Consider the following 24,805-nt stretch of genomic DNA (forward strand, 5'->3'; position numbering starts at 1 on the left):
CCCTCGCAACTTTCAGCATTCTGAACGAACGTGTCCCACTTTATTACAATGGAAACACTTAGGCCTTTGAGTTTCACCTCCACCCTCAGTACCTTCCTTCCTGATCTGGGGAGGAGATCTCAAGATATTCCCAGCTATCCATTCTTTACCTGGCTACTTGCCTTCCTTTCACTCTCCCACTTTCTATCCTTTTCAAATTTATGGGGTTAATGGATAAAAGGTTTAGTTTTATGGGTCAGCTCATAATCGTCAGCCATTACTGCTGCCTGTCTAGCAGTTACAACCCTTTGGTCTTCAACATGGGTTCTTATTATAGAAGGTAAGGAGTTTTAAAATTCTTCAAAGAGAATGGTCTCTCTGAGAATGTCATTGGTAGTTTCAACTCCTAATGCTCGTATCTACCTGCCAAAACTACTTTGCTTAATCCTTTCAAATTCAATGTAAGTTTGCCCAGGCTGTTTCCTTAAATTTTGAAACTTTTGTCTGTATGCTTCAGGGACTAACTCATATGCACTCAAAATGGCCTTTTTCACCCCATCATGATCCCTAGAAACCTCCTCTGACAGAGAAGCATAAATTTCCTGTGCTCTACCTGTCAATTTGCTTTGACAAAGGCAAGTTTTCCTTTGGCCAGTTCATCTGTTTAGCTATCACCTCAAGTGAAATAAAGAATGCTTCAACATCCCTTTCCTCAAACTTTGGAAGAGCTTGTACAAATGTAAACATCTCCCCAGTAGGTTCTGATCTGGAAATAAGTCCTGCCTCACTTACTGGTGTCTCTTTTTTAATAGCCAGCATTCTAAGCTAGAATTATCCCTCCCTCTCGCTCTCTCTTTTTCTCTTTCCTGCCTGTCTAACTTTGCCATTTCTAATTCCCTTTCTTGTTTTATTTCTCTCTTCTGCCTTTCTGCCTATTCTTTTTGGAATTCCCTTTCTCTTTCCTTTTCTTTTTCTGCTGCCTCTAGCTCAAGTTATTTCATTTGCAACTAAATTTGAGCCCATTGCAATGAACCACCCAAGGGAGAACTCGGTCTCTCAGGTATTCCTTCCAATTTCAAATGCTGTGCCATCTCTTCAACTATCTCTGCCTTCCCAGCTTTGGCAGGCAATCCTACTCTTAATTTACTTGCCAATTCAATTAACCTGGCTTTTGGGATCCCTTGTAAAATCGTCAGGGACATCTCTTCCACATGCAGGAAGACCTTAGCAGTTTCCAGTGCCATCTTATTTTTGACAGTACAAACCTGGTGTTTCCTTTTAGGTTTTATTACTTACTAAATCTTCACCCAATTCGTCGTTGCCTTTTGCTCCAATATATCCCAGGCCCCAGCCCCCAAACTTGGTCACGACTCACTGGGGAAAGTGCGCTGCAGTATCAAGCCCCACTGCTTCCGGAGCTGTGACAAATCTGAAAAGTTTGATCAAGCCACCTAACTGTTTAATTTAGGTTACCAGGATATGAGCACCAGGTTTGTAAACTTAATAAGTAAATAACTGTTTATTGAACAAAAATTGTCTTTAACCAGGGGCAAAAGAAAGAAATATGAACTGCTAATTTCTAAATCTATAACCTAAACACAAAACATGTATTTTAAGGGTGGGATAAAACAGTTCAATAGCACCAATTCTGGAGTAGAGGATTCGATGGGTTGATTTTGATTGATGTCTTCCAAGTTCCTTTCAGTTCTTTGCTGGAAGACAACCTTATGTCATCAACACTTTCAGTCTTTAGTTCACTGGTTGAGCACTTGTCTTTCAATGTCTCTAATAGTGATTTTCCCCTTTTCCTCTTGATAGGGGTTTTCAGAGAGAGAGAAGGTTATAGAGATAAGAGGAGAAAAGCCAGCTAGCTGCTATTGTAGAATTACTGGAACCTGACACACACAGGAGACAGCAGTTTTAAGTCTTTTCCTTTTCAGGCTAGGAGCTATTCTGCTGCACACACAAACCCTGGTCACCTGGTCAGGAGCCAATTAAAACATTGTTTCCAGGCAGTTCCCCATGAGACCGGACTCCTCCTTGGCACCATCCTATCTTTCATGGCACGCCCTGTTCCAGGACAACAACATTGTATATATCCCTCACACTGTTCCAGTAGACATGTCCTTCAAACCACTGCCATTGTAATTTTAATCCACAGTCCAACAGAAATAAAAAGATGTGTTCTTTACACCTATAATCCAGGTTCCAGTTGAGATAGGAAAACCAAAAGAAAAAGTTACTTTGTCTGATGTACGGGGAAATGGAACTCCTGTCTTAATATTCCATGGAAGTAACTTAACTTTGACACTTGTATGCATTAAAGTTACTGATAATGTTTCACTCACATTGGTCTTTGTAACCCAAATGTCTGCTTTCTTGGAAATTCCTTGTAAAGTTGATTGGCTGGGTTTTGTAACTACCTGATTTGACTGTTATGGTTCCTGAAGAGATTTTTGTGATAAGACTAATTTAAACAATTTTAGCAGCCAACCTTCCAGGGTGGGAAGAGATGGTTGAGGCATCAGGAATAAAGGAACAGCGGCTTTGAATTTTCTTGGGCTGCTCCCACTCCCTCACTTTAAATTTGGATGTGCAGAAATAGAGTTTCTACTGCACTTTGGAGGACTTAGCTGACAGTGTGGGAGTAGCTCCAAGGAAATTCCATGCTATAATCTTAAAACTTCAGTCAAACGAAAATGAAACCAAGGAAAATAATCTCTTCCCACAAAAGGATGTGAGAAAGTGGAATCCATTGTTTAAAAAGGACATTGAAGGCAGATCAACTGAGGGTTTTAAAGGAGAGATGCACTTACTTAGGAAGTAAGAGCACTTAGGGCATGGAGAAAATGAAGGAAATTAAGACTAAAAATGATAGAACCTCTGTGACTAATAAAAATTATGGACCCGGCGTGATGCCCCAAATTTCTATGTTCTTAGCTCAAGGACAATGTTAGTAAGTACATTACTTTCTCATATTAAAAAAGGGAATTTTTTGAACATAGAGCGGTCACAGTATTATTTCTCCCTTTCCTTAACCTAACAGTGATATATATTCTATGGGGGAAGAGATTATGTCCTTTTGCAAACTTGGCAAGAATGAGAAATGAGTATGTAGGACACAAGGCAGGTTAATGCCTTTTAAATAACATAAATTACATTTTTATGTTGCCTGTCTATTATATCTGTTGACTAAATCTTATTGATCAGTCAGATACTTTTTATTGAACTTCTTTCTGATCCCTATTTATTTTTTTGTATGCATATGGATGGTTAGATCAGCATATAGAAAGAACTTGGATTTATATATTGCCTTACACAACCTCAAAATAGCCCAAAACACTTTGCAGCCAATAAATTACTTTTGAATTGTTGTGTATTATTTTAAGGGGAAATGCAGCACCCATTTTTGGACACTGGGATAAATGACCATTTAATCTGTTTTAGTGACATCAGTTGAGGGATAAACGTTGGATAGGACACAGGGAGAAGTTCCATGCTCTTCCTGGAATAATGTGATGAGTTCTGAGAGCACTGCATCAAATTGTTAACCAAGATGATGTGCTTAAGTCACTGGAGTGAAGATTGAATTTGTGACCACCTAACTCAGAGGCAAGAATGCTACAATTGAGCCAAGAGTGACACCCATGTAATGGGTTGTGACCTTTTGTTGTGTTACACCACATAGATGAAGAATTGAGGCTCCAAAATTCTTAGTAGCATAGGGTTCTCAATGGGTTAATCCCGCCTGGGCGCAACCAATGTGCTGAATTTTACAGTATTGCATACAGTAATGGACTAATCAATGTTTTGTTAATTCTTCCGCATTTCCATGAAAAAGGCTGGAAAGCCAGTAAGAAAAGTAACTATAGTAACTTATGCAGCTGAAATGTCATGGTGAACACATTTATACTTCATTAAAAAAACAAGGTTTTCTCAGGATTAGCCAATATTTGTCACAAACAAACCATTTTGTTTTGTCAAGTAGTGTCAATCACAACCTGATTATTTTTTAAATTCTTCTGACAGTTGTGTGTCGTATCTCTGGCCCTGTTCAGAACCCTTATCAATCTGAATTGTGAGGATGTTATGTTGCAGCTTGTCTTGAGGTAAGAAAATGCTGAATACGATAGAGATCCATTTGTTTAAGAAGTATTAAATAGTAGCTAGCGAAATGGTTATAGCTTGAAATTGCTGTGATATTCGAACTAATATACTAGCATGTTTCCATAAGAATTCCTTTCAACACTATTTTAGTGAACGAGATAAGCACCATAACTAAAATAAGGGACCGAGGAATTCCATACATACATTCTAACTCATTTGTTGAGTCTCACAGTGCAACAGCGTGTAGTTCTTTGTACTAGGAATACTGAAAATAAAGAGCTTCTCGCACTAAGAGGGCTAAAGACAGAAGTTTGCCCCCCTATACATATTACTTTATATTTTGTGGTTAAGATTGTCATGGAAACATTCTATTCTTTGAATTCCAGTTTGTAATGTTAAGTGCTGTTTAAAAAATCAAGTGCTGTATATCAGGAGTGTAATAAACAGCAGTGATGTGCCTTTTTAAAAAAAATGTAAATTGACATTGTTGCATACCCTCATCCATCTGCTATTCATGTTTTGATATGGGCCTAGCTCAGTTGGATCATTTGCCTCTGGCCCCATCCCATTCCAGTCAGAGTGATGGATGCAATAGTAAACTGCTTTGTCATCCTGTTTTCTTCATAATCTGCTGGAGCTTGACAATTGACTTTGAGGAAAACCATATTCTGAGCATGGCTATAAAAGATCCCATCCTGACATCATGCTGGCTGATGACAGATGTGATCTCTTGTTCCTGATAAACCCCAGTGCCTGTGTGATAGAAACTAGCTCAGCTTTCCTGCAGCTTCAAAGGTTCCTACCATTACAGGTTCCTGACCTCGAAAGCCAGGCACAGCAGCTTCTAAGGAAGGGCCAGTACAGTTTTAGTGCCTTTAACTGAATTCTATTGGCTGTTTCAATCATTTGCCCTTTGCAGTTTTAAACTTTTGGCATTCAAATTTTGCTCTTTTAAGCCCATAAAATTACTTTATTCTAAAGCCTTAATTTTGTGATCCCAGCAAAATCTGTGCCAGACATTTTCATCTGCCAACATACAACTGAACAAATGTGCAACACAGTGTGTGCAAGTTGCAGAGCCTGACTAACGAGCAGGAGCTGACAGCTCTGGTCTTGCACTGACAGGATAGTGAAAGATGCACAAAAGCTGGCTCACAGCTCAAATTTAAAGGAATGTTTCTACTTAAATAGGTGAATATAAAGGAAAATATTATTTCTGACATTGTAAAGGTTCAATTTAAAGGATTTAAAATATTTTGCCAGCCTTTGTAAAGGCAGCAGTGAGAGTGGGAGGCTGGTGGGAGGGTGGGTGGTAAAGAAGCACCAGCCAAGAATTAAATCATCTACACGTGCGCTGCAGCAACTCACCAAGGTTCCTTTGACAGCACTTCCAAACCCATGACCTCTACCACCTAGAAACAGAAGGGCAGCAGGTATATGAGAACGCCACCACCTGCAAGTTCCCCTCCAAGTCACACACCATCTTGACTTGAAACTATATCGCTGTTCTTTCACTGTCGCTGGGTCAAAATTCTGGAACTCCCTTTCTAACAGCACTATGGGTGCACCTACACCACATGGACTGCAGCGATTCAAGAAGGTGACTCCCCACCACCTTCTCAAGGGCAACTAGGGATGGACAATAAATGCTGGCCTAACCAGTGACATCCACATCCCATGAACAAATAAACTTTAAAAAATGAAAGAAAACCTGATGTGGAGGCACAAAGCCAAATGGCTGGGCAGGTGACAGAGAAGCATAGTACCTGAGCCCCCTGTCTGATGACTTGCAAAGTGGTCACAATACTGTATTAGGTGAGCATAACAATGTTTGTCCAATTTGGAACATCAGGGCACCGTCACCAGAGGACAGTGGTGCAGTCCACCTTTCAGAAGGTGGGGATGGGGCTCATCCATCTTTGCATGGATGTCTTCTACAGTTTTCTGCACTTTTAGGAACCTTGCATCTGGAAACGCTTCTGTACCTTATAAAACTTTGCCTCCCATTCAGAGGAAAAATGATATGTGGGTTTCCCTTGCAAAAGGGCCTTTTGTCACTTGCTTGTTGTACCTGTGGACAGCCGATGTACTGCTGTGGCATATGGTGCCTGTGATGGAGTGTAAGAACTGAGTAACATAATAGTTTAGTGCAGTAGTGACCTTCACATCTGCAAGAAGAGCTGTCCCAAAGGCAGACGTTGTTTGTAGATTGGGTTACTGTAGGTGGTAAAGTTCTGTTACAGATTTCCCCAGAGATGTCCAGGAAGGGAAGTTTGGACTGGTAGACTCTGGTCCTATGAAAAGTCTGAGTGCTTCTCTACTATGTAAGGTCGCGCCTGTCTTTCTCGCCTACATGATGATTCTTGATGATATGATCTGAAAACACATCATCAGATTTCATATGTACGCTGACAACATCCAGCTCTACTTCGCCACCATCTCTCTCGATCCCTCTCCTACCACTGATTTGTCGTACTGCTTGTCCAACGTCCAGCATTGGAGAAAACATTTCCCCCATTTAAATATTGGGAAGACTGAAACCATTGTCTTTTGCTCTTGCCACAAACTTTGCTCCGCAGCCCCATATTCCATAGCTCCCTGGCCTCTTTGAGGCTGAACCCTGGTGTTTGCAACTTTGATGCCTTATTCCACTCTCAAAATGGCCTGCAACCAACTTTATAATATTGCCTCATCCTCAGCCTGTCTGCTGCTGAAATCTTCATTCCTGCATTTGTCACTCTAAACTTGACTGGCAATGCACTCCTGACCAGCTTCCCATCTCCCATCTGTGGAAACTTCAACTCATCTAAAGCTCTGATTCATACCAATATCCTAACCTGCACTGCCCCCTTCACCCAACACTCCTGTGCTCGCTGACCTGCATTGGCATCCAGTCTATTAACCACCAATTTTAAATTTACATCCACGTGTTCAAATGCCTCCATGGCTTCATGTTTCCTTATTTCTGTAACTTCCTCTAGCCCTGCGATCCTCAAGAGCTCTGCATTCCTCCATTTCTGACTTCTTGTGTATCACCATTGGCAGCCATGCTTTCAGCTTTTTGGGTCCTATGCTCTGGAATTCCCTACTTAAACCCCTCTGGCTCTATCTCGCTCCCTTCCCTCTTTGTACAAGGTTTTGGTCATTGTCCTAACATCTCTTTGTGGCTTGGTGTCAACTTTTGTCAGATAACACTCCTGTGAAACACCTTGGCATGTTGTACTGTGTTAAAGGCACCATATAAATGCAAATTGTTGTTGTTGATGGCTGCTTCTCTTTGGGAACTCCCAGGATGAACTTGCAGCTATCATCACATTTTTGCCAGCTTTATTTTCAAGGAATGAGTTATTGCTACAGGAACCATTCCTACCGCCCCCCCCCACCACATTTCCATCTATCAGGCTTCCAAGTATTCTCAAAGAATTGTTTGGTGGTAGCTGCACATTTTTTTTTGGTTGCAGCATCTCCGTACACATCCATGTTTAGATGATTAGCCAGCTACTTTGAGGCATGACTTGTCAATGCATACTTGGAAGGCAACATTACTAGTCATGTCTGTTTCAGCCTATAAAGTCAGAGGCTGCAGGTTTTAACTCTAAATCAGTCCTATTTGGTGTAACATGTGGTAGGAGTGACTCTTAGACTCACCCAGAGTTTCTCCTCAAGGTGATTTCACAGTTTCATTTGGGCTATGGGTTTTCTCTAAATACACCTTCCTATTTGACTGGATGATGATCCTCAGTAGACATTTAGAAGTTGTAAGCAGTTTTTTATGTCATGTGGTAATAAGGCCTGTGTAACTCAGCACCAAGCAATATAGTATGATGGCTGATGAAATGTATTCTACCTTGTTACCATTTAACTGGGAAACACCCCATAGGTCTAAGTAAGGGCCATTCCATTTATTTTACAGCTGGGGGTTTCCATTTCACAGTCTCTGTGGAGAACTATTTCATTCTCAATAGACATTGCTGGATGAATTTGACCAGTGCAAAGGACAGCGCTTTTCAGCTGCTCTAGCGATGGCCCTCTTTCTTTATAGTGGAACTACTTTGGCATAGTTCCTCCTGTGAGGCATTTGGAACAAAGAAGATAATAAAGTTAGCTATCTTGCAGCATCTTCCTCATTCTTCATGTGATGTCAACTTTTAGACACAATGGGCTGTATTTTCTGGTCGGCAAGCAGGGGCGGAGCCTGCTCACTGACACGTGAAATGATGTGGGGTGATGTCGGGAGTGCATCCCGATATCACGACGTGCCATTCAGACGTTCAGTTCGTCAGGCGCGCACCTGAGTCGACTGCGTGCCCACTGACCTGTCGATGACCTATTAAGGCCATTAACAAAGTAGTTGAAGTCATTAATGGACCTGCCCGTCCAACCTTAAGGTTGTCAGGCAGGCCGGGAGCCCTGGTGGGCTTCAGAAAAAGCATGAAATCTCATCCACGGGCGGGATGAGGTTTCACGAGGATTTAAATATCTCTCAATATTTTAAAATAAGAGTTGTGGACATCACCCAACTCATGTGGCAATGTCACATGAGGGGACATGGCAGGGAATTTTTTTTCTCAGCTTTATTTAAAGTTTAAAATGTGAGCTGATCTCCCTGAGGCAGCACCTAGCCTCAGGGAGATCTGTGCGCTCTTTCGCACGCATGCGCCAAAGAGCGCACGCCTGGCTGAGGGAGTCCCTCCCTACCCGCACAGGGAGTGCATAGTGCTTCCTGGCGGACGTCACACTAGGAGGGCCTTAATTGGCCCGCCCACATAAAATGGCCTGACTGGGGGCTCCGATTGGAAGCCCGCCCATCCGCGCCCGCTTCCCCACTCCCCCCCCCCCCCCCCCCCCCCCGATGGGTGGCATAGAGATACGCTTCAGCCTTCTACTGTGCATGATTTGGAACTTTAGGGAGCATCACATCAGATGTGTCGCCAAATAGCATGATGTCAGCATAAAAACAAAATTGTGCACATTTTCAGCATCAGTTTTCTCCAGAACCTGATACTCATGTTCCTGTGGTGTGCTCTAGCATTCAAAATGTCACAAGTAGGTAATCTCGCTTTCTTGTGTCCATCAATTTACCTGGATAGATTGGTTGTGAGAAGGTTGTAGATGGGCGAGAACAAGAAACTGCTACCTGCTTAGGCTCAGTTTCAACACCTTGCAAGTCTTTTTAATTTACAAATATTAATACAATGTTAATGGTTAACTTAATATTAAATACTAGCTGCTAATGCCAGTTAGTGCATAGCATTCCTTTAACACTGCAGATAATATTTATTGACTAAGTGCTGGTGACCTTGGGGTAGAATTTGCATCACTCTCCCGCTGTAACTTCTACAGAAATTACAGGAAGATTGACAGAAACCCCGCTGACCTGGTATAAATTGTGGTGTAATTTGCCTGTGGAAATTCTAGCCATTCTTTGAAGGAATATTTTCTCTCAAAAGATTCTTCAGAGGGCAGAAAGAGACTAGTAAGGCGTAGTGAATTTAATATATGATTAACTACACATGTAATTATTTCAGATTCTTTTTAAAGCTAATTTTATTCAGAAGAAGGGAGGGTGTGGATAGGGGAGGAATTGGATTCCATTGTGCTCTGTTCTTGTGCCCGAAAGAAGGACAAAAAGCACCAATTTCCTGAGGGCGCCTGGAACAGGTTCAATGCTATATTGGGTCAGGTGAAGTCCAGTGCTCCCTGACAACACCTAAAAGAGGCATTGGGCCCCTTACATGTATTAATAAGGAGCCTAGTGTGTTTTTTCAGGACCTCTCCTAGAAATTTGTGAATGCTGAGTTGAGCTTGCACCAGGTCTGCTCAGCTGAGGTTTTTTGGTTCCTTTTGTGGTCTAATCAGCAATCTTTAAAGGAGCTGATGGAAGCTGCCAACTAAAACAATCTCTATTTATATAGCCCTTTAATGTAATAAAGCGTCCCAAGGTGTTTCACAGGAGCATTATAATGTGACACATTAGATGTGACACCAAACCATATAAGGCGATTTTGGGTCAAATGACCAGAAGTTGGCCAAACAGGTAGGTTTTAAGGAGTGCCTTAAAGGAGGAAAGCAAAGTAGAGAGGCCGAGAGGTTTAAGGAGCGAATTCCAGAGCTTAGAGCCTAAGCAACTGCAAGCATGGCCACAAGTGGTGGAACAATTAAAATTGGGGGTGTTTACGGGGCCAGAATTAGAGGAGGGCAGATAACTTGGAGAGTTGTAAAGCTGGAGGAGATTAAATATAGGGAGGGGCCAGACCATGCAGGGATTTGAAAACAAACATGAGAATTTATAATCGAGGTTTTGTTTAACTGGACACCCGTGCAGGTTAGCAACCACAAGAATAATGGGTGAATGTCATTTGGTGCAAGTTAGGTCATGGATTGCAGAGGTTTGGACACTTCATGTTTATGGGGGTTGAATATTGGAGGATGGCCAGGAGTCCGCTAGAAGAGCCAAGTCTAGAGATGATAAAGGCATGGATGAAGGTTTCAGCAGCAGAAGAGCTGAGGCAGGGGTGGCATTGGGCAATGTTGCAGAAGTAGAAATAGGCAGTCTTATTGTGGATATGTGGTTGAAATGACACCAAGGTTGCAAACAGCCTGGCTCAACCTCCAATAGTTGCAGGGAGAGGGATAGAGTTGGTAGCACGGCCCAAAAACAATGGCTTCAGTCCTTCCGATATTTAGTTGGAGAAAACTTCAGCTCATCCAGTGCTGGGAGCCGGATAGGCAGTCTGGCAATTTAGCAACAGTTGAGGAGTGGAGACAGATGGTGGTGAGATGGAGCTGGGCATTGTTAGCATACACGTGGAAACTGATGTGTTTTGTGGGTGATGTAGCTGAGGGGCAGTATGTAGATGAGAAATAGGAGGGGGACAAGAATGGACCCTTAGGAGACATCACCGGACATCCTGCTAAAGGAGCAGAAAGAGAAGCCCTTGATGGTGGTTGTCTGGCCACGATTAGATGGATAAGAGTGAAACTAGGTGGGTGCTGTCCTACCCAGCTAGACAATGGCTTTGCTCACGAGTGACCAGACATTCTGGAGGGAAATATGGAGAGGGTTTTATGACACAGCCGATGGTAAATGCTGAGCTGTTCAAATCCGAGAGGGAAACTTGAAACAACTGTCACAGCTCATTTTCAATTTATAAATTTCAAGATGCGTGCCTTGAATTCAGTAGTAATAAGACCACTGAGTCTTATAGGTTTTCATAAAACCAGAGTAAATATTTATTAATAAGGGAAATCCCCTAATCAATCTAACTCCCAGTTACACTTTCATTAAGGCAACAGTAAGACACATAGATTTTAAAAGACCAAGGCAAAGAAACATGATACCCTGAACAAGTCGACTTACAAGTGAGTTCTCTTGATTTCAGTCCTTTGAAGACAGCAGCTTGAGGCAGAGATGCTGAAGGCTTTTTCACACACTTGTAAGGTCTTAAAAATGCCTTCCCTTACACACAGCCCTTGTTCCTTCTTTACAAATATCTTTCTCTTTGAATGCAAATACCCATTGTTTCACTGGGTAGAATCTTATCTATGGCAGGCGGGCTGGGTGGGAGCGGGCAGCTGTGGACACGGAGCCGATTGCCGCCCGCGATTGGCTGCGCGCCGCGATTTTACACGGGTGGGCCAATTAGGGCCTGCCCAGCATAACACGCGGCTGGTAGCGCTCGGTGCTACCTGTGCGGGCGGGGGGAGGAGGAAGAGTCGGGGCCTGCGCTCTTTCGCGCATGTGCGCGAAAGAGCACAGCAATCTCCCTGAGGCACAGAGCTACCTCAGGGAGATTAAGTGAATAATAAAAGTTTTTTAAAAAATAAAGTAAACAATTATTTAAACATGTCCCCTCATGTGACAGTATCACATGAGCTGGGACATGTTTGTGAAGTTGACACAATTTATTTATTAATTTTATAAAACCTTCAGGAAACCTCATTCCGCCCGGGGATGAGGTTTTCTGGAAAATGCAAAGGCCGCCTGGGCTCTTCGCCTGCCCATCAACCTTAAGGTTGGAAGGACAGCGTTGTTAATAAGGTAAATTGCTTTCTTAATGGTCTTAATAGGCCTTTGACAGTTTGGTGGGTGCACGCCCGCTGAACGCAATATCGAAATGATGTGCGATGATGTCAGGACACATGCCTGGCGTCATCTTGTGTCATTTTACACATCGGAATGTCAGGCCCGCCCCTGCACACCGACAGCAATATTCTGCCCACCATGTCTTTGGACTTTATCTCCCTGATAATAAAACCCTCACATAGCACTAAATTTTACCAGTAATCTTCAGGAAAAATTAACACACCGTTTCTAAACTTCACCTGGCTAGGTGATACATTTCACCCCTCATTTGAAAACAATTAGTCTGGTTTATTTCAAAATGCAAATGTTCCCTTGACACCGGTGTTTCTAAACTTCCCCATGTTTATCTAATTAACATTTCGGACCTAATCTCTCTTCTTAGATCAAAGCACCCAGACTAGCTGCCTCTAATTCAATTAAATCACACTCACACCCACACACACAGGCACACGCACAGACACATAGACACATCCCACTATTACTCTTTTTTACAATCAATTCCAATAACATTATGAGAATTATTATATCTTCTTCACAGAGGGGCAGTGATAGCTGGACCACTGGGAGAGTCCCCACCACTAGGAAGGGTGAGTTGGACAGAGAGGAGATTGGCAAATTCAGTCCCCAGCCAATGTGCTGGGCGGAATAGACAGTGAGAAAGTAGGATGGAGCAGTTGGAGTTGCTGCTCACAAGGAGCATCGATATGTGCCTCAATGGGCCTAAGAGTGGATGCCAAGAGAGGCACAGAGTAGGCTTTTCTAGGAAGGAGTCAAGCCTGAGATAGCAACAGGAGAATAGGAAGGTCAAGGAGTACTGAACAATTAGGGTGAAGATTTGGGGAAATGGAGTACCTGGGAGGGAAGAAATAAAAGGAGCCCTAACAACAGGGAAGAGTGGTCTAGGAGGACTGGAGGGAAAAGAAGTAGCAAGTGGGAGGAAGATAGTAAGGTGGAAATGGATGTGATGAGCCGAGGTCCAGAGCGGCAGCCCAAGTGTGCACTTGAAAGGGCATGTGAGAAACCTAAGTAACATAGACTGGTTACATACCATTAATTAGAATGCAAATATCCTAGTGGTGTATGGAGAGTAGAGAGGAGACAATAGGCGCGAGTACAGAGTTAAAAGTCATAAGTCCTGTAGTGGGTTAAAGTTGATGTAGGTAGGTGGAGTCAATGTGGAGCACCTAGGTACCATTGTCCAAGTTCAGAGACCGGTGTGGTGGATGACTGAAGTCCAGAAGCTATCTAAGTATAGAGGAATCAATGATGGAGGAATTCCCTTTGGAATGAAGAGCCAGGAGGTGTGCAGAACTGGTTGCAGAGCAAAAGATGATGGCAAAGTTGGAAGTCACCAAATGATCCAAAAGTGACCTTGATGCTAACCTACCTTGATGTGGAGGTAGGAGGAGGTGTAACTCTGCAGGCTGCCAGCTGCTTGTTCACCTCCCAAGACCTATTATAGGGCTACTGTAGCAGGTGTTCAGTGAACCAGAGAGCTGCCTCTGGGGGTTTGATAGGTGCCTGCAGCTTGTCGAAATTATTCATATGGAGCCCCGAGACCCAGTTCAGGAGGAGGCTTGGCCTCTTGCATGTGCTCCAATGCATCACTGATTTCAGGCCCAAAAATAGGCTTAAACAAATTAGTGCATTTCCATAATTCTAAAGCAGTTTTAGTCCCTACATTGGGTATCTGCTACCAAAGAATCTGACAATCACACAATTACGGCAATCTCATCTATTGGTCATTGTGCATCGATAGCCTTTTGCATAGAACTTCCACATAAAACACTATCTACCATCTCCAATTCCGGTGCAGCATCAATAGGAATCAGCATTAATCTTTTCAGCTAAATTAAACATTAATTCTAAAATTGACCTACCTTTTTATATAGTTAAATCGCATGAGTTGAATCTGATAAGTTAGCAGCAGAATAGCTAATTCTTTGGTTTTACATGAAAAACCTACCGTTTGCTCATTTTGGGTAAGAGGCAGATTTATTAAGAGGAAGTGTTACACAAATTCCCATGCAATCTATTATAATGGTAATATTTGTTTTAAATTGTTGCGCACTATTCCTTGTGACAGCTGCAGAAACATACCATTCAGGCCCATTTTATGTTACAAATTTGCTTCTTAAAACCAACATCATCTAAAGTAAATGAACTGATGCCAGTGTGTTTGGAGGCATCAAATCTCTCCTTGGCCGATAGCTTAACTGAATGTTTATAGTGGAAAGTGCTACTCGTGGCAAAGCTAAACAGCTCCCACCAGTGGCACATAATATCAGGCCTGCCATTTTGCAATTGGCCATGGGTGGACTGAAAAGTCAGCTGAGCTATAGAAGCCAATAACGCAACTCTTGCTGACTAACCTTGCCTACATGGACCTTGATCCCAGGCAGATGAATAAACTCATAAGTTGGTCTGCACGTCTAAGAATTGTAAATGGGCAATTACTTTAAAATTACATCCATAACTTTTGTGCAGTCAACCCATTGCTGCCAGGCCTGTTCCCCAGTATAACTGAGACAGACTTGCATCTTAGAGGCTGTTTTTTATACATACAAGGGGACATGAAAGTGGTTCCATTTTATCAGTAAATAAATGCAGATTTTTCTTTCCCGTTGGAACTAGCAGCAATTCCTCATCATTGTGGGTATTGAGTCTGCTGTAATTTTCAGAGTGTCTTTGAACAGTTAAAAGGACTCGCATCTTTGGAACAATTTAGAAATGTAATTATTCTGAAACTAACAGCAGACTTTGTGCCTGTGAGTCAGTCCTGACAAGTTCCAGTCTCAGGATGATGCTGATGCATCCTTTAAATTGAATAAAATTACAAGTGGTAAGAGGACAAAGGAGGAGGAAAAGAAAACCCGAAAATCCTGAAGAGGAAGAAGGGTATTTTTACCTTCTTTCCCTTTTCACCTTATTCAGTGATTGCGCTGGTACAGGAGGACTGAATCAGCTTGTTTACATTAGAAGTGCCTTGTTGCCCTATATTGGGATGCCATGAGGGACCCACCTGCTTGCAGGCAGATCCAAAATGGGAATCTGAAGCCAAATGTTGCAGCAAATATTAAGTAGCTTGTAGTTGCAGCTAGTACTTTTCGTTACAGTCAGGGAGTGACATTTCATTCCAAGAGTATTTTGCTGCCTCCAATGACAGGAATTTTGAATAATTTATTCTACAAGGCTACCTCTGATAGGACTTTTGGCATTGGAAGCAACGCTGTAGTCTAAAGGACACATTACTGGCCAGTGTAAATAGAACGCTATCGTCAGGTTTCACAGCTAATTTATATGTATCCTGACATCACTAATTAAAGGGCTTGGCTGTTCCAGGTATCTAATACCATGTAATCACATGATGTTGAGCCAGCGTGGGGCAGTGAAGGAAAGAGACTGCTACTCTGTGTCTGCTGCCAAGTTGCTTGCCTTAACTCCAGCCTGCTGTAATTCTGGTATCCGGATGACCCTTGGAAAACTTAAGGGTGATTACTCTCTCGGATCAAAGGTCCCCGATCCATCCCACACTGCCAGTGCAGGTAGGAGTAAACATTTTTTTTGGTGTATTGCCTTATTCAATCTTTTACCATGTAAAAATTGTAGAATAACTTTGCATCCATTTATGGAATTGGCATTAAGTTCATTACAGAGATTGTTTGCCTTGAAATGTGTAGGGGCAGGAAAACAATTTAAATGGCCAAAAGGAGTTGATAACTGATAATACTTTCCAAACAGGATAAATTTATCCTTCAAGTTCTCAGTGACTCAGATAAAATTGAATTGGTGTAAAATACAGAGATGCAGCATCAAATTCAGGAGACCCAGATCTAGCATAAGCATATATCCATTTAGTTTCTGAGTCCAACCACTTATGTGGATGGTTAACAGTGGTCCCAGCATGTATTACTGTGAGACACCACTTCTCCCTTGTTAGTTCTTTAAACTTCCTTTAACCCCTGTTTTTGTTTATTTTACAATCAGTTCTGCTATCCTGTTTTTTTAGTGTAGAAACATTCTTGTTCCATCATCCTACTTTGTGCAAAAGGTAGATGGCTCACTTTATTTTTCTAAAGTAGAATGTAGTTATAATAACAAACACAATAAACTTGATTCTATGTCAGTTACTGGTCAATGGTTAATGTTCAAAGCATGTACCATAGAAGGTTTAAGCTAGGCAGTTCCTTACACAACAAGTGTTAGATCTCTGTTGTGCCTTGAAGGAGAGGCAGATTGGCACTCAACCCACTAAAAGGCATTAGGAAGCCTTTCTCATGAGGCTGCTCTGGCACGCCTTCTAGTGGTCAGCTCGACAAAAACTCCTCTTTTCAGAGGAGCCCAGGTTCTGAGAAGAGGTTGCTTGACCTCCCCTTGGTTGTGGATACATATGTCTAATACCGGAAACTACCTAGACTCTCACATAATTGAGGTAGCAGAGGATGCCTGGTGTCAATGGAAGTGTACCACTCACATGAGACAGCACTTTTGCAAAAGTGGAAAGGAAATTTTGGGGAGAATCAAATAATTTTTTAAAAAATGTGCAGTGTACAGATTCTTTATCACTAGATGTTCTCCATAGTATTGACTACAATCCCATTTTCTCTCAGGTTCTGAGGGAATTGTGGAATGTGCACAGATTCCAGGGGATTGGACCAGACTCCGAAAACCACTAGATATCAGTTACCTGCAGTACCTGTGGGAGGCTCGGGTTAACATCACCGCCTGTATGAAAAACTGCAGAGTGTGGTCTGCACCTTACGATGGGGAAAATCCAGATGCTGAAGTTGTTTCCTTGGTATTGCCAGAGGACACCAGCAAACTCAGCAGCAAAACATCAGCTAAAGGCCAACATAGTTCTGTTATCAGGAGGACCAGGTTGAAATCCAGTTCCACCAGGAAAAAAATGCAACTGGACCTGGAATGGGACAACAGCTATGACACTGGAATGTCTCCAGGGTCTGATGAAGACTCCATGCAACCTTATTTGCCTTTTGCAATTACGCAAGAAACTGGGAACACTACACAACCATCAGATCCTCCCAAGCACATTCAGGAGATGAAGAAAAGTGCATTAATGATCATTAGAGGCTCTTACATTGAGGAATCAGATTTCCACGATGATGTCATGGTTTATAGACTCTGTGCAGAAAAAGACGCTCAGGATAATGTTGAAAGTTCTGCTAAAAATATTAGAAGATCAGCCTGTGTGAAAGGTGCAGATCAGAAAACAGTGTTGAAAGACGGGCCTGCCAATAGGACATTGCAGAGCACATCAGGGAGCACTGCATCAGAGAAGCAAACCGCCGAGAGTGTCAGGCCTGAGCAGGGCACAGAAATGGAGCATTCGGGACAGGGACCTGCACAAAAAGAAAAGAAACAGGAAGATAGTTCGTATGTATCAAATACCGAGTCCAAGTGTTCCAACCAGCATACCTTGAATGTAGAGACTGATGATTTCCTTTCACAGTATCAGGATCTGCTTGCAAAGCTAAACTCTAATCCTGGTGACTCAGTAATACTGAAGCAGAACTCATCTGAACCCAGCACTCCTACAGAAGAGGAAGATGATTTTGAGAAGTTCTCTGAGCCCCCCCTTTCCGACAGTATAACTTTTCCATTTGGTCCGAAAGTTCACCTCATGTATTCCAATAATCCTGCTAGAATACATGGAGCACCATTCACAGGTATGTTATACTTACAGAATTTATAGAAATTTGGAAACTGAATATGATGCAATTTGCCTACATCTGAGCTTCATGCATGTGGCAACCATCATTAAGGAGTGGTCATTCCGATGGTTCAGTGAGCTTATTTAGGTGTTAGCCTTGGCTCACCTGGAGCACTCTTGCCTTGGAGTCAGAATATTGTGGGTTCAAGTCCCACTCCAGAAATGAGATCACAAAATCTAAGCTGACACTCCAGTGTAGTACTCAGGGAGTGTTGCATTGTCGGAGGTAGTGACTTTTAGATGAGATATTAAATTGAAGGCCTCTCTGCACTCTCAAGTGGATGTAACAGATCCCATGGCACTAGTTGAAGAAGGGCAGGGTGCTGTTCCCAGTGATAAAAACAAAAAACTGCGGATGCTGGAAATCCAAAACAAAAACAGAAATACCTGGAAAAACTCAGCAGGTCTGGCAGCATCGACGGAGAAGAACAAAGTTGACGTTTCGAGTCCTCATGACCCTTCAACAGAACTAAGTAGAAAGTTCTGTTGAAGGGTCATGAGGACTCGAAACGTCAACTTTGTTCTTCTCCGCCGATGCTGCCAGACCTGCTGAGTTTTTCCAGGTATTTCTGTTTTTGTTTTGCTGTTCCCAGTATCCTGGTCAATATTTATCCCTCAATAAACATCGCTAAAACAGATTCTCAGTGCTGTTTGTGGGACTTGCTTAATGCAAGATTTGCTGTCATATTTCCTATAATATCACAGTCACTACACTACATAAATAGTAATTAATTAGTTGAAACTGCTTTGGAATGTTCTGAGATGCTCAAGCAAGTTGCTCCATAAATCCAAAGCTTTTTTCATTTCTTTCAATTCATTGAGTTTCAGAGTTATACAGACCAGGTACATCTCAAGTTTGAATCTCAATATGAATGAAAATTAGCTTATTGAACACTCCAACAGTCATGGTTGATGTAGTTTCCAAGTGTTTAGATTAAAGTGTTCAGAACAAAGGGATAAGCTAAAGGATAGAAAACAAGCAAATAATAAATCAAACAATATCAAGGTGAATATCTTGGAAAAGAGTATTCTCAGAATTTTTATTTTGGATTGAAACTTGAAGTGTAAAAAGCTCTTAATTAACACTGAGAAGTTGAATTTTGAGCGGTAGTTATTGCCCAATATTTCAATTCTTTTGTATTGTGTATTATAGTATATGAATAAGAGGAAACATTAGACAAGATTAGCTGGTCTATCTAACCTGTCTCATGCATTATGATGCCTTAAAAATCAGGAGAATACAATCAGCTGTATGACATAGAGGGCAAAATTTTACATAGCACCACGGGAAATCTCAAATTGCATCGCAAACAATGGTTTACTTTTAAAGTAGCAGATTTGTAGGCAAACATGGAGCCTCTTTGTGCACAAAGTGGTCCTCCACACAACAAAGACAAAAGACCAGATAATTTATTTATTAACTCAGACCTGCTGAGTTTTTCCAGTTATTTTTGTTTTTATTTAATTATCAACCTGATTAAGAAATTGGCTGTGCTGAAGGAGGAAGAGTAGAAATAATGGGCGGGTATTCTAATTGGCAGGATCCTTCCTGCAAGGAGCTGTGTTGGGGCCTCAACAATTCACTATATTCGTTAACCATTCCAATGGTGTTGTGAAACATGGTGCAGTCCAGAAACCCTTCAGAAGGGGAACAATTTTTCTTTTTGCTGTAAGCTTTGGAAATTCCATATACATTCGGAAGCATGAATATTCAGTGGCCCTAGCTCCTTAAAATTGGACCTCTAATCTCAAATAAAACTAAATTAACATTACAAAGGAAGCATTGAAAACTCCCACAATCAAAGTCTATTCCAAATCTGCAATCTTTCAGCTTCTGTTCTCTACATTTAAAGAAACATCTGAACACAGAGATGCTGCATTCTTGCTCTCCTAGAGCCTGATCTCTTTTTCCTGTTTAATTGATTGTTGGATATCTGCTCCCATTCTCAGTTTGACTGGTTCACTCTTGCTCTACTATGATCTTGAGTGAGCTTCTCCTCTTTATAATCTGTGCATGTTGTGGAGATATTTGAATTTTTCTTCATTGAAGCGTAGTCCTCAGTTCCACCACCTTTAGCCTTTATGTTCAGTGTCGCTGCATTGCATTTAAATAATCCAGTTGCTAGAACAGAGTGACATATACTGATGCTTATATGTACTATTTATGACTGCCATTTTCCACTGTCAAATTTCCAGAAGTCTTGGATGTGGAATTGTCCAGATGCTTCCCCAAAGGAAGGTAGAGAATGTCCGTAGTTCAGACAATTAAGGCCACTAATAATTGTTACTCAGGAATCAGTTTAAAAGATTGGGAAATGACTGTGTTTTTTAAAAGAGAATTTCATCTGGGCTTTATTTCCACAATTTTTAGGGCCTGAATTTTCAGCTTGGTGGGCGGGCGCAGTAAGTGGGCCCGGGAGCGGTCGGGAAACGGACCGCCGACCGCGATTGGCCCCCGACTGCAATTTCATGCTGGCTGATGCTCTGGGACATCCCCCTTCTAAGTTTGTCTCTTCCTCTCTTGTATTTGTTGATTTCTGCTAGGATATGGTTCCAAAGTCACAGGGTGCCTCTAGTGCCATGCTCAACTGTCCCATTTTTTGTGTCCGAGCCAAGAGATTATAGCGAGTGGGATGATGAGAATTCTTTGTTAAGGAGGGATTTATAAGCAGTGCAATCAGGCAGCCTATTAAAAGTACTTAATGTCACTGGCAGTCAAGGTGATAACTTCACCAATTGCTGCAAGTATCTTCTGACTCATTTGACCTTTCTGTTTACAGGACCATTCATCAGCGTTTTATTGTCAAAGCTGGAGAATATGCCAGAAAATGAATTGCACGTAAACTTGCTGCTTACTGGGATTGTTGCTCAACTGGCTTGTTATCCACAGCCCCTCCTCCGTTCTTTCTTGCTCAACACTAACATGGTCTTTCAGCCCAGTGTACGCTCACTCTATCAGGTACAGCTGTGGTGACCAGAGTTTCACCAAGTTTTATAATTTACAAGCATTAAACAACAGTGTTTAAAAGCAAACAAATTGTATGGTTTGACCTCATCTTGTACTAAAAATTCCTTTTCACTAGTCCCAATTAAGGGAAGGGGACTGTCATTTCAAGGAGTTTTATATTAGGAAGGCCACATTCCTGGCTTTTTTTTCTTTTGGTGTATTAGTAGAATTTTTTTTGTCATTTTGGTGATTGTAATTCTGGAGATTCAACCAATTTTCATTTAAATCATGAATTTGTGATCTTGCTGACATTTTGTTTCAAGTATGCTGCTCCTGTGGGAGCCCAGTAGTGCTGGGGTTTCCCGCCCTAGGCCATTTAAAGTTACTTGGTCCCAGAACTCTTCCAGGCTTATTTGCTGTGAGGGGGATATTACCAGCGAAGGAAGGGAAGCACAGTTGCAGCCGTGTATTGACTTCTTGAAACATAGGAACAAAAGTAGCCCATTTATCCTCTCAAGTCTGTTCTGCCATTCAGTGAGCCTTGGATCTGCTTGTGGACCCCCGTGGATTCCCTGGGGTTTCAGAGTCTGCGGTTGGGGAAAATGACAGGCCACACTGTCATGTGAACAGGCGATTGGGAAAATTATGAAGGTAACCAAGAACACTCACTCCCACCTCACTTAAATGGCTCACACAGAACTGTGCCTATTGTAAGTGCAGACTAAGCTCTGCCCACCACAAAAAATGCCCTGGAAATTTCAGGGTAATATAAAAGTGGTGGAAACCCAGAAGTTGGGCCTCTGCAACTTTTTCCTGACCTATGTGGCAAGAGAACTGTACGTTCTTTGGGGCAAGGGTCAGGAAATTCAGCATGTCACATGTTGGGATTATTGATTTCCTTTTTCCATGGAAAGAATCTGGGAACGAGTTATGTTTATTGTGGTTTAAGACAAAGTGAGTGTACACAGGTAAGAAAACACCACTGAAACAGAAGGGAGTTTGATGTCCTGTAATGAGCTCATTATCCTTACTGTTTTCTACAATAGAACTAGGAGATATGAAATACTTCATTATTTTGTCTCGGGTGACTTAACCGAACACCCATACACATTGTGACGGGATGATTTTACTCATGTGCCTCACAGCATGGAGTGCCTGCTGAGAATATATTCTTAGGAGATGGGTGATTGGTTTGGTTGACAAGCCTCTGGGGTAACTTTATAAGGAAGGAGTTGAAAGGCTTGTTTTTCTACTTCCTTTCAATGCAGGAAGAGCAAAAGAGAAAACAGGCACATAGACAGGGGGTGATATTTGCATAGAAATTAAGATGCAAATGGTCAGTTTTGCCTCAAAAGAAAAGCAATGTCAAAAAGGTGAACCAGCCAGCATCTTTTTTTTAAAGGAAGGGGGTCAGCACATGTCTATTCCCCTGTTTTTTGGCAAGAAGTAAAATTTAGTGGAGAAAATGTGTTTGTTTATAACCAGAGTTTCTCAAAACTTTATCATTTATAAGCTTTAAACAACAGTGTTTAAAAGCAAACAAATTGTATGGTTTGACCTTGTCTTGTACTAAAAATTCCTTTTCACTAGTCCCAATTAAGGGAAGGGGACTGTCATTTAAAAGAGTTTTATATTAGGAAGGCCACATTCCTGGCCTTTTTGCTTTTGGTGTTTTAGTAGAATTTTTTTTGTCATTTTGGTGATTGTAATTCTGGAAATTCAACAAATTTTCATTTAAATCATGAATTTGTGATCTTGCTGACGTTTTTTGTCCTGTGCGCTGATCCTGTGTGAGCCCAGTAGTGCTGGGGTTTCCTGCCCTAGGCCTTTTAAAGTTACTTGGTCCCAGAACTCTTCCAGGCTTATGCCTACTTTCTGTGAGGTTACTCTATGTTCACTTGCTGTTTGTAAAATAAAACATTTTAACAAATATGTTGCAGTCTGTCAATAAAAATACACAGGAAGCACATTTCAAGACTCTGCAATAGACATAACATCCAGGCAGCATTTGACCGAGAGTGACATCAAGGAGCCCTAGCAAAAGTGGAGTCAATGGGAATCGGGGAAAAACTCTCCACTGCTTAGAGTCATACCAAACACAAAGGAAGATGGCTGTGGTTGTTGGAGGTCAATCATCTCAGTTCCAGGACATCACTGCAAGAGTTCCTCAGGGTAGTGCCCTAGGCACAACCATCTTCAGCTGCTTCATCAATGACCTTCCTTCCATCATAAGGTCAGAAGTAGGGATGTTCGCTGATGATTGCACAATGTTCAGCTCCATTCGCAACTCCGCAGATACTGAAGCAGTCCATGTCCAAATGCAGAAAGACCCGGACAATATCCAGGATTGGGCTGACAAGTGGTAAATAACATTCACGCCACTCAAGTGCCAGTCAATGACTATCACCAACAAGGGAGAATCCAACCATTGCCCCTTGATATTCAATGGCATTACCATCACTGAATCCGCCACTATCAACATCCTGGGGTTACTGTTGACCAGAAACTGAATTGGACTAGCCATATAAATACTGTGGCTTCAAGAGCAGGTCAGAGACTGGGAATCCTTCAGTGAGTAACTCACCTCCTGACTCCCCAAAGCCTGTCCGCCATGTACAAAGCACAAGTCAGGAGTGTTATGGAATAATCTCCATTTTCCTGGATCAGTGCAGCATCAACAACACCCAAGAAGCTTGACACCATCCAGGACAAAGCAACCCTCTTGATTGGCACCCTTTCCACAAACATTCACTCCCTCCATCACCGATGCATAGTGGCAGCAGTGTGTACCATCTACAAGGAGCACTACAGGAACTCACCAAGCCAGCTTAGACAACACCTTCCAAACCCACGACTGTTACCATCTAGAAGGACAAGGGCAGCAGACACATGGGAACACCACCACCTGGAAGTTCCCCTCCAAGCGACTCACCATCCTGACTTGGAAATATATCGCCGTTCCTTCACTGTCACTGGGTCAAAATCCTGGAACTCTCTAGGCACAACCATCTTCAGCTGCTTCATCAATGACCTTAATTCATCATAAGGTCAGAAGTGGGCTGCAGCAGTTCAAGAAGGCAGTTCACCACCACCACCTCAAGTGCAATTAGGGATGGGCAACAAATGCTGGCCTAGCCAGCAATGCCCACATCCCGTAAATGAATTTTTAAAAAATTTCAGATCTTAAGGGTGAAGATCCTATTGTTATACTTCATGCTATTACGTTATAATTAGATATTGGGCTGTATGGGCTCAGTCCTGGACATAATGTGTTTGGAGTATTTATGGGAGGAAGCAGCTTTGCTGGATTAAGGGAATACCTAAGGTAGACCTGAAACTCTCAACTTCCTTTATGACTTAACAAACTGTATTAAAGATAAGCCTGACCCTGATCATTGAATGTTCAAGTATGTGTCACTTCCAGCAGAAGCCAGCTGTGATTGGGCACAGGAAAACTGCCCAAATTCTCCAAACATTGTTTCCTTCAGGAACATTAAGGTTAATATGTTCCACCACTTTACTAGCTGAGATCAGCTAACTTAAGAATTGAATCCTGTGATAATCTTACTGTTCTTAGTGGCTGAGCCACAAAACAGATCCATTGCAGGAGATGCCTTGGCTGAGAAATGGGCACAGATATCATGATACGTGATTAACCCACACCTGTTGCTTCTGATGCAGGGAGCATGCAAACCCTGTGCAGATGAGCGCTGCCTTCTTGAACCGCTGCAGCCCATGTGGCATAGGTACACCCACAGTGCTGTTAAATGATTGTATTGTGTAGCCAGCATTAAGTGTGCTGTTGAGTGGCTGCATGCTCTGAGCAGGGAATATAACATGTGAGAAGCTCGCACGCCTCTGAACCCACCAGTGGCCCCTGAGCCCAAACAGACTCCAAGATTTACCGACACTGCATTGGGGACCTTGGTGTGGAGGTACGAGGAGGAGAGATGTC

The 24,805-nt window shown here is 42.2% G+C and overlaps 1 protein-coding gene across 3 annotated transcripts in view; it reads left to right on the forward strand.

Moving 5' to 3' along the window:
- The window catches only part of fhip1aa (FHF complex subunit HOOK interacting protein 1Aa), a 250,298-nt gene that overhangs the window by 206,022 nt on the left and 19,471 nt on the right, over positions 1-24,805 (forward strand). For all 3 annotated transcript variants that reach the window (XM_078541265.1, XM_078541270.1, XM_078541273.1), the window contains exons 8-11: positions 4,009-4,088; positions 15,515-15,717; positions 16,783-17,859; positions 20,684-20,862. In XM_078541265.1, the coding sequence (XP_078397391.1) occupies positions 4,009-4,088; positions 15,515-15,717; positions 16,783-17,859; positions 20,684-20,862 (1,539 nt within the window). The remainder of the gene's footprint in view (positions 1-4,008; positions 4,089-15,514; positions 15,718-16,782; positions 17,860-20,683; positions 20,863-24,805) is intronic.

The sequence above is a fragment of the Cetorhinus maximus genome, chromosome 1 (genome assembly GCF_964194155.1).
Source record: "Cetorhinus maximus chromosome 1, sCetMax3.hap1.1, whole genome shotgun sequence".
NCBI lineage: Eukaryota > Metazoa > Chordata > Chondrichthyes > Lamniformes > Cetorhinidae > Cetorhinus > Cetorhinus maximus.